This window comes from Lotus japonicus, chromosome 6, assembly GCF_012489685.1.
Source record: "Lotus japonicus ecotype B-129 chromosome 6, LjGifu_v1.2".
NCBI lineage: Eukaryota > Viridiplantae > Streptophyta > Magnoliopsida > Fabales > Fabaceae > Lotus > Lotus japonicus.
Genome location: NC_080046.1, coordinates 58,064,880 through 58,083,694, shown reverse-complemented (window position 1 = coordinate 58,083,694; position 18,815 = coordinate 58,064,880). Strand labels below are relative to the sequence as shown.

General features: G+C 36.8%; 3 protein-coding genes across 3 annotated transcripts; 1 reads left to right on the top strand and 2 right to left on the bottom strand.

Annotated features, from left to right (window-relative positions):
* Positions 1 to 127: 127 nt before the first annotated feature.
* Positions 128 to 1,492, top strand: LOC130725641 (wall-associated receptor kinase-like 22). Its single transcript, XM_057576855.1, is given in 4 exon segments — positions 128 to 161; positions 294 to 502; positions 505 to 606; positions 608 to 1,492. Coding segments are annotated over 4 exon segments (1,230 nt in total).
* Positions 1,493 to 1,808: 316 nt separating this feature from the next.
* LOC130722591 (uncharacterized) lies at positions 1,809 to 10,746 on the bottom strand. Its single transcript, XM_057573360.1, has 13 exons — positions 10,506 to 10,746; positions 10,303 to 10,414; positions 9,858 to 9,940; positions 9,448 to 9,513; positions 8,608 to 8,708; positions 7,825 to 7,943; positions 7,046 to 7,086; positions 5,659 to 5,747; positions 5,275 to 5,452; positions 5,080 to 5,196; positions 4,383 to 4,427; positions 2,777 to 2,905; positions 1,809 to 2,323 (listed from the first exon to the last, which is right to left on the bottom strand). The coding sequence occupies exons 1-13, from the start codon at positions 10,650 to 10,652 to the stop codon at positions 2,189 to 2,191; spliced, it is 1,362 nt and encodes a 453-aa protein (XP_057429343.1). The 5' UTR covers positions 10,653 to 10,746; the 3' UTR covers positions 1,809 to 2,188.
* Positions 10,747 to 11,971: 1,225 nt separating this feature from the next.
* Positions 11,972 to 16,194, bottom strand: LOC130722526 (alpha-glucosidase-like). Its single transcript, XM_057573274.1, has 5 exons — positions 15,772 to 16,194; positions 14,924 to 15,654; positions 13,967 to 14,197; positions 13,226 to 13,872; positions 11,972 to 13,062 (listed from the first exon to the last, which is right to left on the bottom strand). The coding sequence occupies exons 1-5, from the start codon at positions 16,026 to 16,028 to the stop codon at positions 12,181 to 12,183; spliced, it is 2,748 nt and encodes a 915-aa protein (XP_057429257.1). The 5' UTR covers positions 16,029 to 16,194; the 3' UTR covers positions 11,972 to 12,180.
* Positions 16,195 to 18,815: the final 2,621 nt, after the last annotated feature.

Below are 18,815 nucleotides of genomic sequence, written 5' to 3'. Positions count from 1 at the left end.
TGCCAAGGAGGTTGGGAACTTCGATTCGGGTGATGCACTTCTTTGATAATACATAATATCCTGCAAGAACTTTACTAATAGCTTTGAACTCCTTTAAGAAAAACAAGGGGAAGGATTTTCTTCAGTAATGTGTCATATTTTGGCTGTCCTTAGTATACAGAGTACTTCAAGATTGTTTACCAATGGAACTTTGTTTTACGGAGATACACAGAGCTAGCCACTTCAATTGCATAACTCCTTGGTTTTTGGCGGATGTTTGAAGTTGTAATTATTTCAATGTGTCAAATGTGTAGGAATTTTTTCAATCCTCGGATCCATCCTTTTACTCCTTGGTTTTTGGCGGTTGTTTGAAGTTGTAAGGAGAAAAATAATAAAGAAACACAGAGAAATGTTCTTCAAGCGAAATGGAGGTTTGTTATTAGAACAAAGATTAACTTCAGGTGAAGTTAATGTTGACAAAGTTAAACTTTTCAACCTAAGGGATTTAGAGAAGGCCACACAGGTCACTTTAATGTGAACAGAGTACTTGGAAAGGGAGGTCAGGGTACCGTTTATAAAGGCATGTTGGTAAATGGGACAATTGTTGCGGTGAAGAAGTTTAAGGTGCCAAGGAAATGTTGATGAGTTCATCAATGAATTTGTCATTCTTTCACAGATTAACCATCGAAATGTGGTTAAGTTGTTAGGATGTTGTTTGGAGACAGAGATCCCTTTGCTTGTCTATGAATTCATTCCTAATGGCAACCTTTATGAATATTTGCATGGACAGAATGATGAGCTGTCAATGACATGGCACATGCGCTTGAGAATTGCCTCTGAAATTGCAGGAGCTTTGTTTTACTTACATTCAGCTGCTTCTCATCCCATTTATCACAGAGACATCAAATCAACAAATATATTGCTGGATGGAAAGTATAAGGCAAAGGTAGCAGATTTTGGCACATCAAGAATGATTCCCATTGAAGCCACTCACCTCACTACAGTTGTTCAAGGAACTTTTGGATACTTGGACCCTGAATATTTTCATACTAGTCAATTTACAGAAAAGAGTGATGTCTACAGCTTTGGGGTGGTTCTTGTTGAACTTTTAACTGGGCAAAAGCCAATATCTTTGCTGAGGCCACAAGAAGCCAAAAGTTTAGCTCCATATTTCGTTCTCTGCCTGGAGGAAAATCGTCTGTTAGATATTATTGACGAAAGGGTCATGGAAGAAGGGGAGAACCAACATATCATTGCAATTGCCAACCTTGCAAGTAAATGCTTAGAGTTGAATGGGAAAAAAAGGCCAACTATGAAAGAAGTGGCAATGGAATTAGAAGGGACTCGAAAATTGGTTGAAAGGAAGTCTAATATACAGGAACATCATGAAGTACTTGAGCCTGCTGGAATTGAAGGCCACCAACCTTGGGCTCGGTACTCTACTTCAAATGCAGGGTCACCTCTAAACAGTCAAACACCTACCACAGAAGTTGAGCCTATTCTTACCCATTAATTGGTGATTTCTTAGTTTTTTCTCATGCCTAAATTAAATAATTTTGGTTGGAGATATATAGCCTCCACAAGCCTAGTTCCTGTGGTTATTATCTTGGCCGCCCAGGATTCATGTTCTTGTTGTGCATAGTCTGAAACAATTAATGGCATAATAGAAACTGTCTACTACAGATTGATGTTATTGAATGCCTTGCACCCCTATTCCACCACATTGAAGGAACATGCACATAAAAAGGAATAGTGTGAAGGGTACTAAGACCCTCTCCTGCTTATAAGGCACTGGAGCAATGCCCAAATTTAGTATAAATTTCTCATCATACCATAAAAAGTTTTTATCCCTTTCAATCAAGCCTTCAAATAAAATAAAATACAATCATACTGTTTCTTGACAGATCCTATTTGTAGAATTTGAACATAATCCTAACATACAAAGAAGAGGATCTTCAAAACCTGTTTTTCTTATACCTACATAAAAATGTTCTATCTTTCAATTAAGATTATACAATATCTGGGGCTCCTTGGGAAAAATTGCCCATTGATATATGGTCAGACTGATTTTTTATTTCTAAATCTAATTTATGCTCAAAGACAATGGAATAATGAAATCCTTGTAACTTGCATAATATAGTCTCAACCAAAAAGCCTGTGATACATCATTGTGACTGCAAGTACTTCTTCTATTGAATCTATTAGCCATCTACTTAATATTGTGTGTAGGGACACTAAGATAAAATTTGGTATTCTTGAAGTCATCCAATAGGGGGTTGTATCCATCCTTGGTTCTCGTTTTTGTGGGCAAACCAAACTCTTCCATGAAAGATGATGTATCCAACTACATCAAACATAAACTATTGAGAAAGAGTACATAAAGGGGCCAAGAATTTGAAACAAAGCATATCTGGTAATGTCTATTAAGATAAATAGAACGATTTTCCAAAACAAAAATCAATGACTAATATAAATAAATTATTTTGGTTTAATATTAAAAAAAACACACCAAGCTACATTGAATTAGCTATAGTTTTGTAGTTATCTTATTATAGAAATCAGTTTTTTAATTTTTTTTATAAAAGACTGTTATTTTATATTGTCTTGTGTTTATAAGGTTTACCATTTAAAACCATTTTACATGGAGATGGGAAATAGAATACTATGCACACTGTCATGAAACACACATTGACTGAATGATTTGTATTTATATTCACTACATTTGCTCTTATTTGCTTGAGGCCTTGATTGTAGAGATGTGACAATAATGTATATACAATAAGACAATAGAACTAACCGTAATTGTTCTCCTTTTCTTTCCTTTTTTCGATGCATGGTCACCATGAGGTTTGAGCCACCCAGAACAATAATGATCAATTTGTTCCAAAAGCCAAAAGTCTGTAGGAAAAAAGATATCAGCGTCACCCTGCAATAAAAAAGAAAGCATAAGCTTTAGTACTGTCATGCATTTTGAGAAGTTGGTGAAAAAATTGTTTTATGACAGGGTATTCCCTAAAAATAACAGTGGGTATAATTAGTTTCATACTCCTATGAACTAACTAAAAAAATTGAGCATGAATAGTACCTTGTGCAAGTGAATGCATAAAAGACCTAGAGACAATGAATAGTGAAATATTTAACCAACAAGCTTATCTATAATGACTCCGGACTTTTACATCACTTGTATTAGAAAAAGACAGGACAATCATTTCAATAAAGAGCATGAAGTGAAAAAATCAGTTTATCATGCAAGATAAAAATCTTATAAACCACAAATACATTGCTTAAAAGAAAATAATTATTATCGGATTGCAATTTTACATTAAAACAACCCATTGATGCTCCAAATGCAACAGCCTTTTTCCCTTCTTAAATCTTATGTTATAGGATTCAACAACCTTTTTCCTATGGAAATATATGTGGGAAATTAAGTCATTCTTATCACGTATAACATAATTTCAAGGATATGCTTGACAAAAGGTTGTACGAAAACGGCTAGAGTTAACAAGTGCGGAAGCAAAGTCCAAGGAAAAATAAATCCAAAGAGATTTGGAAAGCCCCCCCGTGAGGGAGAGGAGCCCCCTCACAGCAGTTGTGCCAATAGGATCGAAACTTGCTCTGATACCAACTTGAATCTGATAAAATATTTCTTCTGTATATTTCATTGATAATACTTGACTCTAAACTACAATATTTATAGTCATAACAAGTGATAAAAAGAAACTTAATCTATCTAAGCCTATCTCTATTTAAATAGATACTAATCTAAAATAGAGAAACAAACTCTATCTCTATGAGATAAGACTAATAATAAACTCAACCTTAATAGATATTCAACATAAGTAAACACCAGAAAGTTACTCAAACATGTTTGACTAGTGAAAATTGAGCGACGATGCATAAAAGCAGTTCCTAAGTTGTTTGAGTGGAATTTTGATTACTGATAAGCAAATGGATTAGGCGGTTTGGTTTTTTTCTGAGCCACTTTGGCTTGTCCTCAAATAATTTCTTATCCTCCCTCAGACGTACCTGTTGTGTGTATAATATATATGTAAGTATATCTTACTTTTTTTTATCAAAAGCATAAGAAAAACCCTAGGTCCTATGGCCTGCAAATCTGAAAAATAATTAGTAAATGCTTGTCAAATTTATCCCATAAAATTATTGACTTCATCATTCCTGGGAAATTCAAATTGCCATTGTTCAGCATCTTTCGCAGCCATTATTACAGCTAATATCATGAATGCTTCAATAGTTTATAAAATAATTCAAAGAAAGTGTTATATGTAAGCAAGATTGTTTCAAGCTACAAACACAGTATCTGCTAATCATGTATAAGTCCAGATAGACACAAAGTGAAGGAAAGTAGATTGAAAAGGAAAGAAGCAAGTGGTAAACCAAACCTTTGCCTCCATATAACTCTCGTAATCTGAGCTGCTTCCATCTTTCTGCAGTTCGTAAGGAAAACTCAGTTAGTTAAGAATATCAATACAGATTAAAAGCTTCTGTTTGATTTGTCAGGGGAAAGCATAAAGGGGTGACTTCTAAAGATAGTAACGAATTCTGATATCTGTAGAAACATCTTTACAAATCATTGATATAATCCATGAGATCGAATAAGTAGGAGCTCGGTTATCACAATGTATTTTAAGTTCACAACATGAAAGTTCTATTTCCTACATGAGCCAAGAGGTTTCATATAGCAATAGTTTCGCCATAAGAAGTACCAAGATTATCAAGGAATAAAAATTAGGTATGGGGCACTTAAAAAGAGTCTATTTTTCTCTATTCTGGTTGCTACATTGCGAATAAGCAGATAATCCATAAAAAGTTAGATTGATATAGCTGCTGTTACACATAAAATTTGGCATGAGCTATGCAAAAGGAAAGATGGCAAGGAAACCGAAGTTGCAGTTCCTCACAGCTAGTGGAACTTTTTCTCAATCATATCATGTGTGAAGTGTAGAATTAATGATTGCTCAATACAAAAGCAAGTACATAAAGACCCCATACTAAGAACTGCGGCATGAGTACTACTCTCTAATGTTTGAGATGAGGAAACAGACAAATATATTATTCAGGAAATATATAACAACATACTTTAGTTGAAACCAATGGAGCTCGTTCACCAAGTATCTTTACATCTGGCAGGTAGCTGAAATCAGAAGCAATCAAAGACATCTTTGGTAGCACCTCATGGAGAACCTCAAGTAATTTCTGGAAAAAAATTAACATATGATAAATGTACAAGACAATTTTTAAATTAGACTTGAGGTAGATTTCACAGACTCTTACCAAGCAACCGGTTGGCAACCAACATCTTTGTGGTTTTGGGTGAACTTTAGACCAAATGCTTTTCAACGTTGATACTGCAGTGCTTTGAGTTGTTTTGGTTTTATCCAAATCCATGATCTCAACACAACGTGTAATAAGTGAGTCTTGCAACGGCTTGTATAACTCACTGAGAGTTTCTCTATCAAAGGTAGAAAGTGGTGGTGATGTTTAATTAACATATGGGGTGATAAAAGAAGCCACAGAATTATATCATAATTTGGCAATCACTTAAATGCAAACCTGTATTCAAACATTTTTTTCCATAGTTACTACCTAATGAAGCACTAGAATACGTGTCATGGTGCATTTAACAGCAGTATGATCTGCATCCACACGCAAGCTTACCGGTCATATTGCTTCTCAACCCAGACTTCCATCCATGGGGAAATTTGATTCTCTGAATAGACTAGATCATGTGGAAGATTATCAAGTACCTGCAAGAAATAAAATAATGGTTATGAAATATCTAAACAATAATGATTATAGTACGATATAACTTAATCAGCTGAAAGAGAGGGGTGGGGGGGATCACTTCAAGTCTGCAACGTTTAACCCTTGGTCATTAGTAGGTAAGGCCCACATAATTGTTTATGCATTTGTAATGATAATTGCAGATGGCCAAATGTGAGATGTTAGCTACGATAAAGGGACTACCAGCGGTGTTTAGTGCCATAACTCCAAGTCAAATGTCACCTGCTTGACCTTTGCAAACAGGCAGGGGGGCAGGGTTTCCAATAAATTCCAGCAGTATCCGTTTTCATACAAGTGTGGATTGAAGCAGCTCTTAATGCTTGTGGGCATGTGGCAGACCATTTCAGTCACCGTAGCAGTTTAGACTGCTGCAAGAGAGCCCTAACAACTACCATACTACATCACACAGGGAGTCCAATTCCCTAACCTTTTGAAATCACTTCGAAAGTCAAGCACCACGTAAAGTTTTACACAGCAGCTTGTGCTGTTGAAACAAATTTAAGGCTCATCCTGTACATTTTTTTTTCCACCATTTTCATCACTGACTCTCCGTCAACCTAATTCCTGCCTTAGACACTTTGATCATTACTGTGTTCATCCCTGTAACTGTCTCTCACACAGATCTGTAACAAGTCATAAGCCAGCTTCACATGCAGATCTTTCTCCTTCAGCCAATAATAAAGTGTAGTCGCCAGCAGCTCTGTAACACAGTAATTTCTGTAACTGTCTTTTTTGTCACCTTTCAGTGTTCATAGATCCCTTTTGTAGCATGTGCTGGAACTAACTCTTGCTAAATATGTTTTTGCTGCTATGCTCGTAATAAATTAGTTAATCTTGATCTGTTTTTTTCTAGCTTTTTGATGGATCCATCAATCCCCCTGTTACTAGCTTTTATTACACTGCTTCTTAGATAGATCTAGTCCTTCTCCCCATGGCATCATCAGGCAGCTCTTCTTCTATAAAGCCAACTGGTGATAATAGATATAGGATGGCAATGGAATAGTTTGAAGAATTGGAGGATAGTCAAAACAATAAGTCAATTACATGTGAGGTTTTCTCATTGTGGGCACTTTCTTCGCAGTTGCAACTGCTCCACAATCCACTATTCGACTACAATCAGTTATTTTCTTTGTGGCGAGATCCGAAACCTAGATAAACATCAAGGGCTTTTTATTTCTTTAAGAAATTACATCAAAAACAAGTTCAGGAAGAACAAATATCTGAGCTGGAGGAAATAAAGCAACTCAATTATAGAACACACCTCAAGCATTATTACCCAACATGGTTGTTGCTCCACATGCCCTGTAAAGGAAGGAACCATGATATTAGCATTATTTTATAAACTTATATTTGACACACCACATTGAAATCCCCATACTTCACCAGAAAAGGAACTCCAAAGTTTAACAAATTTAACTTTTAGTGCAAAATAAGCATAAAATTGACCTGCAACTACCATGCTAATACTATCATACTATAACAGCCATTTGGTGTGAACAGAAATATGTTAAACTCCTCTAGCATCCCAAAGTGCACCATCACTCGTTAACTTATCAATGCTCACTATCTCTTCCCCTTCCCCCACAACTATGTACCCCAAGAAAAATCAGAAGTCCAGACGCCCAAACACAAATTGAACACCACTTGAAAAGAAAAAGGCAAGCATTAAGTATTTCCAATTTATGCATTCTACACCCATATACAAATTAAACAACACTGAAAAAGAAATTTCTAAGCCTTATGAGATTCCAATTTACGCATTCCTCTATGAGTAGCAGCAGCAACAGTAGTAGAGGGAGCTTTAAACTTGCGAATAACTTTGTGAAGTAAGAATCTTTAATGGTTAGGAGAGATTGCACATTATATAAAAAAGTATTTTCCTTCCAGCAAGTTGGTAACACTTTTTTGTTTATAACCTATGTTAGTGGTTGACATTGGCCCCACTACAGGGTATTTCAAGCTTCATATTCTTAACCACTTTTAGAAGCCATAACAAAATCTACATAACTCAATTGAGGTAGAACTATTATAGCAGCCTACCCCATCCACTCCTGTCAGCAGCATCACGACATTCTACCCTGAACTTAGGTATATGGCTTCGCACTTCACCAACAGTTTCTCTTTGCACCTCAGCAAGTGAAGGACTAATCTCAACTGAGCTGTAGTTTAAAACAGGATATAAATTGGAACGTAAGTTATATGTTTCCCAAAAAGAGATAAGTAAGCAAGATAAATTTACCAAAGTAGTGAACCTACTCTAAAAATACCAAACTTCTAATCATTTATAAACATAACACGGCAACACGCTTATCAGGAGAAAGAGCTGCATGGAGTATGGACTCTACAAATCTACGACATGTAATTTGTAATAATCCTGTTAACTACTGCTGCTCCAACATATGACTTGACTCTGGAAGGAACTTCGGGATCACAAATGGATTTGCCAAGATTCAAGAAGTAACCTTTAAGGTTAAGGAAGTGCATCAGAAATGGAAAGAATATTCAATTCCTTCTGTCTGCATTGGCTGAGAGTAGAACATAATAACGTAAAACCAAAATAGAAACAGCTGACTTCTCACTTTCTCTATTGTTCATATTTCAAATCTTAGATGAATTGAAAGTCCTAAATTAAAGAATGACCCTGAATAAAAGTTACTATTCGGAGAGCTATGCAACATAGAGAGATGAATTATACAAAGAATGAAAGTACAGAAAATATAAGCACAGCGCACTAGCTTGACAAAAGAAGTTAAGAACTGGCTCTCACATTATAAGTTGGCTTTATAATAAAATATATAATATATCATCTATGTAGGCACGTACATGTAAGTCATACTGTTATAAACTTTTGGAGGAGCATTCAACATTATGTAATCCATTATACCCTTGGCACAAGTTCCTGATCCACCACCAATTTCATATATCTGATTGCAAATTAGAGGATAGTATTAACTACGGATATAAGTAAAAAAAAAATGTAACAAACTTTGTAAACAAGATACATTCATGATGCTTGGTTAATTTTAAAGGAAGAGAAAATATGAGGCTTACTAAAGAAAAATATCAAACTAAAAAACATCATAGATCGAAATCAGGCATGAAACAAACTGAAACATTATCTAATAAGTGGTTCAGTGCAGAATAGCAGTATAATGCAGGGCTCTCTTGATCTAGGTGCTGGAATAAGATAGATGTCCTTCTCTTGTGATATTAATAGTAGATTTGCAAGAGATGGAAATATTAGGTATGGTTATGGTAAGGCTCTTTTAAGTTTAGGTGAGGTTTGAAGAACAACTAGTAGGCATCTTTACAAAGGCTCAGTTTGTCTGAATTATCTTTCTGATTGAATTCATGATACAAGATAAATTATCCCTGGTTCTTAGACAAGTTTTGAGCAATGATATTCTGCTTTAGTGCATTTAGAACCAACTAACATGCTATTCATCTCTCTTTTTCCTTTTCCTTTCAGGTTTTGGAAAGATTCCATTCATACCAAAAATGAAAAAATGAAAAATAAAATTAAAACTACAAAATGAATGCGCGTCAACAAATACAGCAGTCTCTTAACATTTGTTCAAGGAAATTTAAATGGGTGAAAAAAGGCCAGATGAAACCTAGACTAGGAAACAATGATCACAAGCAAAAAAGTTGCAGTACACTTACTTTTAGAGGAACGGAGAAATTTGCGGTGCGCATGATGGATTCAGCAATAGCATGGGCATACCAAGGCTACAAAAAGAGTCAAATTTCAGAACATAAAAGAGCTAATGTTCTGAATCAACATATATGATTAAAGAACTTATAAATATAAAAAGAGCTAATATTTCTCACAGTCCTGAAGTAGACACCAATTTATCCCTTAAACCACTTTATATAGCTTGGAACCCCCTCTTGACAAAAAGGGTTTAACTTGATCACATCAGTGAAAGTTCATTACAGGAAAAATTATTCATATAAAAAATTGAACAAAATTCACCTTACCAAATAAAGAACTATTAAAATCACATTTCAGGTCATATTTTTCCATCTATGGAGGGCTAGTCTACAGAATCTTTATCCCATGGAGAATGTACCTTAAAAAGCTCCACTGGCGTAAACCATGATATGTCATTTTGCTTGTAAATATTATCCAAATATCTCATATAAGCTTTTCGGCCTGAAACAGTGAATCCATAGTCAATGTTAAATAGTGTTTTCGACCTTCTTAGATTCGCAAGTAACGAACTGAGAAACTTGCCGAACTGAAATCATCCGATAGCCGAATATATCGAAAAGTCAATTTCCCAAACTAATTAGTAATTTCTATAACCAAAAGTCAAAATCATCAAACAATTGGTCATTCTTAATAGAGTAAAGTACACTTCGATCGAAAATCTCAACGAAGCGGATCTTAGTTTAGCCTAATTACTAATTAACAATCAAAATACATGTTGTTACAGAGTTACTGTTAATTAATTGTTGAAATTTGAAGTAAGCGTGTAATTAATAAATAAATGCATAGGGTTAGAGTAGCAGCACCTTGAAGTTGATTGAACTTGATGCTACTGGGAAGAACACCAACGGATCGCGATCTTTGAGAGAAGTAGCCATGTAATGGATGGTAGAGTGCAGAATGGATGAAATCGCGAACCTGTACACCAATTGAAGGAACAATTGAGGCGCAAAAACAACGAGCATTGGTTAGAAATGCAGAGGAAGGAGAAGAGGATTGGATTGGTTACCAGAAGGGGCTTGTCGCCGACGATGTTGGTGGAATAGAGAGCTGAATCGCCGAAGAGAGAAGCGGTTAGGTGGTTGCTGGCGAACGCGGGAGAGAGAGAGCGCGCGGCGAGGGAAATGAGAGGGAGGTTGCGATTGAGATGAAACATGGTTGGTGGTTTAGTGAGGTGAATGAAGCTCTCTCTTAAACCCTGCACTGTGTGCGTCCTCGCTGTTCAGGTTTTCAAGGGGTTTTGGGGCTTCAAGTAAGTTCGTGAGTAATTACTAATCGGAGAAAGTAAGAGATATAATAGATGATACGGTAGGAAAAGAATAGATAATTAAGAATAAAAGGTGTGTGAAAATGAAATGGAAAAAAAAAATGACAAAGAAATGAATTAAATTTCTTCGAGTTAACATTTGGATTGGTTCTTGAATGAGGGTGGAAATTTTGTGCATAAACTTTTTCGTAGTTATTCGATTTATTAGTTTTTTAAATGTTATCCTTGAAGAAATGTGTTTCAAACATTAAGTACTTGTAAAATCTAAAATTATGACAAAAGCTTCATTTCTTCTTCTTCATCAAACTTCATACCTCATAACCTTGGGGCATTTATTACATCATTATACAAAATTGTTCTTCTATCAGTAAGTGCTAGAAAAATCAGTAGACTTGATTAACCGGAATGAAGATGAAAAGTTACACAAATCAAAATATTTCTTTGATTGTACTTATATGTTCGGTGTCATAAACGTTAAACTTGAAAAATTGGTAGTTATGGAGATATGGACTTCACATTTGAAACACAATCACTACAACAATCAATAGGATGTGGTCGTTGCTTAGTGTCAGTTATGCCTAACCGTCGTTAGAATAGTTTAATCGTGTTTGTTCCATTAAGTGGCGCTATTCTAGTTCGGTTGCTGGCGGACTTTACGTTTAGTGGCGGTTACAACCGGCAGTAAGTTGTAACTGAAGGTTCACCGTCGAGTATAACCCCCACCAAATACTTCCAATCAAGAAATTGGTATTTTTGTGGTAGGCTATAGCCCCCCCCACCATATGCATCAAGCCTTATTCTTTTCAAAATAATTAAAATTTGGTATATTTCTCATTGGCCAAGGGTTGGGGTGGATTTAAGTTTTTTGCTTAGTGGCGGTTAAAACAGTTACGGGGAAAAATTTTCAGTCGCACATATCATTTTATGTTCCCTTTTTGCTGGCACGTTTTTTTTTTTGGCTAAATAAAACCATTTTCCTCAATTTTGTGTAAACCTTATTTTACTTTCCCACAACTTCCATGCCCCATTACAGGAAGTTTGAAGAATGGTGGGGGTTCATTGGCGACGGTGTTGGCGATTGCTATCAACCACCTTTATGTAAGGGGATACCTTCAGTTCTAGTATGTGACACTAAGAAACATATATTTTGTGGATGACTAACGGCCCGCTGATTCAGACACTTTTTATACGATAAATTAAAGACAATATAAAGTGGTTGTAATATTTATTTATTTTTGAAATGAATATTTATTTTTGATACAAAAGATGACATTTCATGTCAGGCAGGAGCTTAGACTTAGGAAAATGTCATCCCTAATATTAACCTTAACTGAGGTAAAAGAAGGGACTCTTCAAACAATTGCAGCTACAAAGAAAGCACATTCTCAGTAGGAATTTGTTTTCCCAAAGTTCCCTTCTACCTGATTTGAATCTCCAGCTTAAATTGCTCTCCAATAAGCTGGGACAATTTTGAAGCTTCTACAATAACAAACTCAGATGATGTATAAATCTGTGTCTTCACAGCTGTCTTCCTCATTGAATCTGTTCCATTCACAGCCAAATCCATCCTACCAAATCTCCTATTCTTAGGTATCCCTAAGAAAGTAACCTTATCTATGATCCACCCTTGGTCCAAAGCAAATCTTCCATTAGTAACCTCAGATGAAACAAAAACGGTATTGTTCTGTAATGCGCTATAAAATCTTACAAGTGTCCATTGCCCTTTCCCTCCTGCCATGTCAAGTGCCTCCCCATCATCCAAATAGACTTGTCCATAACTATCTTTGCTGCTACTGACAACCACCACAAGTTGAAATGCAGTCTTCCGGGCAGCTTCAGTTGTCATTGCTTCTCCTTGCAAGGCCAAAATATTACCTTCCCCAACATGCACATTTATATGATCTGATGGTGAATCAAGAGTGACATGCTTGCCTGATTCTACATTCACTGAATTTGAGAAATTGAAGAGGTCAAACCAGCTTCCTGCAGGAAAGTATGCATCAACTGTGACTGCCCCAGGTTTTAGTACAGGGGATACCAAAACCCCTTTACCTACTAGAAACTGTGAGTTTATGTCATATGTTTTGACATCCTCAGGGAAAGAAAAGAAAAGGGGCCGTGCAATTGGTGTCCCTATTGTATTTGCTTCATACATTAGTGTGTAGAAATAAGGGAGAAGACGATAACGGAGGCCAAGCACTTTCCTAGCTGATGCAGCAACCGAACTCCAAAGGTAAAGCTCTTGCCTAATGGAATTTTTGTCTGAATGATCTCTCGCAAAGGGGTAAAAGGCCCCCAGCTGCATTCAGGAAAATCAAAACAATAAGATATGTATGCATTTAGCAGAATGTATATGGATACTTTCCACAAAACAAAAAATCATAGAACTTTAACATGTGACTTGTAATTATAGCCAAACATGTGAATCTTAAATAACATATGCAGTGAATACTTAATGTTACCTGGATCCAGCGCCGGCAAAGTTCTTCAGTTGTATCTCCTGTGAAGCCACATATATCAGCTCCAACCATTGGAATTCCAAAGATACCAGAATTCAATATTGATGGGATTGAGTATGCTAAATCATTCCATGTAGCAGCATTATCTCCTGTCCAGTGGGCTGTGTACTTACCGGAGCTTACAAAAGTTGATCTACTTAGAATGAATGGCCTTATACCAGTTATGTCCACCAAAGCCTTGTTAGTTACTTTGGCTTCTAGCAGTCCATACAAATTGTGTGCATCATACTCAGTGATATTACCAAAGTGTAAAGATGTTGCTGGGACTGTTTTGTTATTAATGGGTCGTTGAACTCCAGAATTGTTAATTTTGTAGGGAGGGTTATCGAGACTAGAAGATGGAATGGGAGGAGAAGTGTTAAAATTAGATAACTCATTCATGTCAAGCCAAAGACCGTCGAAAGGGAGAAGGTCCCGAAATAGTTTGATTTCTCCACCCCAAAACACTTGGCTGCGAGGATTTAGAAAATCAGGATAGTAGACTGGTCCAGGCCAAACTTCAGCAAGATAGTTGACTCCATTTCTCTTTATGTAGACATCAGCCTGCAAACCTCTAACATAGGTTGCATATGTTTCATTCACATTGATACCTGTTTACAAAATTTTCCTAATGAATAAAAGAACATACGCTTGCTCAACCATAAAAAGAGTGTGTAAGAAATTGATGGTGTTAGAATTAGGTACCAGGATCCAAGATAAGGACATATTTTTGACCCTTTTGGTGAAGAGTATTAACAAATCCTCTCATCTCAGCCAGTGGAAAGTTGATAGGGTCAACTGTGAAATCTTTATATGCATCCATGTAATCAATATCTGTCCATATAACTTCAAGGGGTATACCTGCTTTTGCATAGTTGGCAACCACATCCTTGACATCAAATACATTCTTGTAGCCATATCGGCACTGATGAAAACCTTCACAACAGAGATAATAAAGATGTGGATTAGCATGAGAAGTGGATATAATGGACAAGTGCGACCAAACAGCAAAGCAAATTTGAAGTAGACATAGACACAAAGTACAGCAACACATCTTCAATCCAATGAGGTAATGAACTACACATTTTACCTTGGAAGAAAGACCATCACTGTAATAAATAATGTAATGATATATCAACATTGACCTTACTGGTGCATAATGCTATTTAAGCTTTATCACTTGGTATATTTATATCTGTTGTAAAACGGAATGCTGCTACATTCGCAAACTCCTCGTATTCAAGAAAACACATCAATACTTCCTTTGGTTAAGCCAAAGCATTTTTGTATTTTAGTGTTCTTTAACCTTAAAATCTCAAGTAGCAACAAGTGAACAGCTATACCTATAGCTCAGCTAACTGCTTAGTTACCAAACTATTATCAATTATTCCAGATAAGGGATAATCCTAGAAATTAAATTATCAGTAACATAAACTATACATTATGGAACTATCGGCATGTTCAAAAACTATTGTTCAAATTGGATGGTACTCAGAATTGCTTAAATCATAGGCTACTAACATTAGTTTTTCCTTCTCATAGGTGATTCTATCCATAAAAAAACACTGAATCAAACACAATGTGTAAAATTACTTGCCTCCTCCACCTATTAAAACTCTTTACTAATTGAATCAAATTACAATCATGGTGTTTGTGACTTACCAAAGGACCAATAAGGCATGGGAGCAGGCCTGCCAATGAATTCAGTGTACTGTTCCAACACCAATTCCGGAGACGATCCGGCGAAAAAATACAGATCGAAAATCCCACCAATAACTTTATAAGTAACACGCTCACCACCATACACAATGTCCATTCCATTGCTATTGAGCAGCAACACCCCATGAGTGGTTCCAGCCTTCACTCTTCCATCAGGGGAGGGTGATCTAACATCCAAGTAAAACGGGTGAGAACCGTATAGGTTCAAGTCAAGGTTGGAGCTACCAATATCAGCATTCCACAGCGTGAGGGTTTGATTGTGCTGCAACTTGAAGGAGCTCTTAGTGTGTTCTCCAAGGCCATAAAGGGAGGCTCTTGGAGCTGGAAGTGAAGATGATAGCTGCAAATATTGCTCCTTGAAGATGAGAAACGTTGCAGGGTTTGAAGGGTCCGGCGCGGCGTCGAAGAGGACATCGTTGGAGGATTTGCGTGAGACAGTGAAGCCAAAAGGGGTGGTGTTGTGGAGGGTGAAGATGAGGTCTGAGTTTGGATGTGTGAGAGTGAGAGATTGTTTTGCTTCTTCATCTTGAAGATGATTTGAACCTGAACTTTGCTTGAGGGAGCGAAGAGGGTAGGTTAGAGAAGAGACTCTTGGAATCACTTGTTGTGGAACTTCCCACCTCTGGTGAATTGAATCAGTGATTTTTACTCTTAACCTGTCCTTGGTCTCAAAACTGCAATTCAGAATTACTATGTTAAATTTCTATGTTAATAACCCTTTATAGATAGATTTTAGAAAGGTAGATATTGTCACAAACATAGCAAATGAATCTAAATATGTTGTTAGTTACCTGGCAACGATGTTGAGGTGTGGAATGTCAGGGCCGAAAACAGAGGAGGATTTGATAAGGTTAAGGTTTGCAGTCAAAGCATTTTCAGTGGGATCATTGTTCACAGTTGAGATGGTGTAGCCATAACCAACTTGTGATGATGATGATGAATCTGCGTGGCAAAAGATGACACAGATAGAGATGTAGAAGGATAGTAGTAGTAGTGGTAGTGGAGTGATGAGAGTGGTTCTGGTTTCAGTTCTGAAACTGGTGGACATTGTTTAGTGTTGTGTGCTTCTGGATGAGCATAGAAAACAATGGAATGAATAGCAAATTTATTTATTATCTATGATGGTGAAAAAGGGTGATAGTACATAAGGCAAATTGACTTGCCGTTGCAGCCAAGGTGATAATTGCTTTGTTTCAACTTTCAACCAATCATCAGATACATTCATATGGGAGCAATGATTGCTGAACAAATCAATATAGGGTCTCACACACCCAAACACGTTTATAATATGTGGCCGTTTCCCACCCCACAAAACAAGATAGAGGTATTTGGTTGTTTGACAATATTGATGTGTTTACAAATGATTTTTGTTCATATTAATGTTTTTATTCATATTATTTCATTAATTTTTTTTTTCATAAGTTTGAAGGTATGTTTGGTATATTAAAGGGATGTGCACAAATTTTACACAGTCATCCAATTGAAATCCGCTACATCATAAAATATATCTTTGTTTTAATTAAAATTTAAAATCAAATATGTGATATGTTATGATTGGATAGCACTGCATATCCATTAAACTCAAAAATAAAATAAAAGAATAAAGAGAGGGGGAGATTATAAAATAAGATGATTTTAAATTTGTTTCACATGAGAGAAAGTGAAAAGAAAAGTGAAAGAAAAAAAATATATATATATATATATTTATGAAGTGACATAAATATCTTTAAATTAAAGGAATGTGTGATAATTACTTTTTATAAAAATAGAGTCTGAAAATGGGTATTTAAATAGTAGCTAACTCATGTGGGTTAGTAACTCACAACTCAATTGAACAATAGGATTTTTTATAAATAAATGAAATAAATAAAATATATAAATTTCAACTCATATATCTTTAAAATGATTGGACGATGAGTTATTTAATCCAAATTTTTCATAGGTTATTTACACAACTCTTTTTTATTGCCACTTGTGTTTTATAAAAATAGAGTTTTTTTTTTGGTAAATAGGAAAATTAAATAACAAAATTAAAGCACGCCTAAATCCTTAGCCAACAACGGCAGCACTAAGGAAGGGGGATCCTCAAGGTAAGTGACAGCACACTGCAACTGAGCTCCCATTCCTGCTAGACAATTCGCAGGTTCATTGGCCTCCCGAGGTATGTGGCGAATGCGAACTTCCCAATCTCTTGCAAGGAGAAGATGAATATCCATGAGAGCACTCCCATACTTGTGGAAGCTGGATCTATTCTTACCCAGAGCAGTAACAAGATCCTTACAATCAACTTCACAAATAACCTTCTTCTAGCTTCTCCCCCAAACGAACTTCAACCCCAATAGCAAAGCTTGAGTTTCAGCAAGCAACGAGTCACCATCAATTGCACCTGCGTAGAAACCTCCAAGCCAGACTCCAGAAGAATCCCGCACGAGCCCTCCCATACCTAGCTGGTTGTTGTCCATACAGTAGGCACCATCAATTGTCAAAGAAACAAACTCACTCGGTGGTGGCTTCCAGGGAACCCGAGCACGAGGAGCTGCATCCTGCACCACAAGACAACCCAGCCAACGATCATAGTCGACAAGGTCACCCCGAATCGCATCACAAACAAACTGAACAGTCCAACGCCCCTCACCAAGAATTGCCTCATTACACCAACGCCATAACCTCCAAACAATCACCACAAGGAGCACTGCATTCTTTCCCTTTACCTGCGATTGAACCCATGTCTGAAGAGAAGTGGAAAAGAACTTGGGCCATCCCACAGCGTTGAACCGTAACCATACCTCCCTAGCATGCGGGCAATCTCTAAGACAATGCAGGTTATCCTCCAAATCATGCGAACAACGAGAGCAGTGAGGGGAACTCACGAGATGACACCTATGGCGGTGAGCATTGACTTGCGTCGCCTCATGTAACACCAACCAACGAAAGAGCTTGATTTTCTCCGGGACTTGAAGACGTCAAAAGCGACTCCACTCATGCACTAAGTGAGGAGCCATAGCTGGTTTATTTAAGCACATATACGTTGAACCCGTCGAGTAGATGCCTGAAGAACACGGTTGCCAAGTCCAGACATCATGCAAATTTGGTTGCAGCACCGGAGAGATATCTAACAAAGCATCCTGAAACTCTTGCGGCATAGGGGTGTACAAAGAAGAAAGATCCCAACGACCCTCCTTGACAATATCCTTCAACCGATGGGCCGTATCCGCAATATTGAGAAACTGCACTGCTGCACCCATTGTCCCATCCCCACTCCAATCTGTGAACCATAAAGAAGATTCACCGTTTCCAACTTTAAAAGCAAAGCCATCACGAAGCTGATCTCCAGCCTTAAGGACCCCTTTCCAAAACGGAGAAGCAGTAGGAACAACAGACACGTTCAGGATTGTGTTCCGTGATAAATATCGATGAGTCAACACTTGAACCCAAAGCTTATGCGTTGAGTGAAGAAGCGACCAAACAGATTTACCAAGAATTGCTGTATTGGCCAATTAGGCCAATCCAAAAAAATCACTACTGGTCGAAACCCGATTCACCCGATAAATCGAATTTCAACAACCCGTAGCCACTAATTAGTCGGTGGCGGATCTAGTGTTTTGATGTTTTTAACCCAACAAAATGAATTATTTTGCCTTAATCCAACCGAAACCGAACGATTGGCATATATTCCCTCAAACTCATCATCTAAATGGTTTACAACTTCACATTACCTCAAACTTTTTTATTCTCTTTAACAACCATAAATCTGAATAAGTCCAAAGATTAGTGAAGTTTCGTCTAAGAATTATCTCTTTGAATGAGATCTATGCAAGTAGAGTTTTATTCTATA

Coding starts and splice junctions, on each gene's coding strand:
- LOC130722526 (XM_057573274.1), bottom strand. CDS start 16,028: ATGTCCACCAGTTTCAGAACTGAAACCAGAACCACTCTCATCACTCCA. Junction 14,198..14,923: donor CATGCCTTATTGGTCCTTTG/GTAAGTCACAAA, acceptor TCTGTTGTGAAG/GTTTTCATCAGTGCCGATAT. Junction 13,063..13,225: donor TTTGCCGGCGCTGGATCCAG/GTAACATTAAGT, acceptor TCCTGAATGCAG/CTGGGGGCCTTTTACCCCTT.
- LOC130722591 (XM_057573360.1), bottom strand. CDS start 10,652: ATGTTTCATCTCAATCGCAACCTCCCTCTCATTTCCCTCGCCGCGCGC. Junction 5,453..5,658: donor GTTGAGAAGCAATATGACCG/GTAAGCTTGCGT, acceptor TACCTTTGATAG/AGAAACTCTCAGTGAGTTAT. Junction 2,906..4,382: donor AGAGTTATATGGAGGCAAAG/GTTTGGTTTACC, acceptor TTTTTATTGCAG/GGTGACGCTGATATCTTTTT.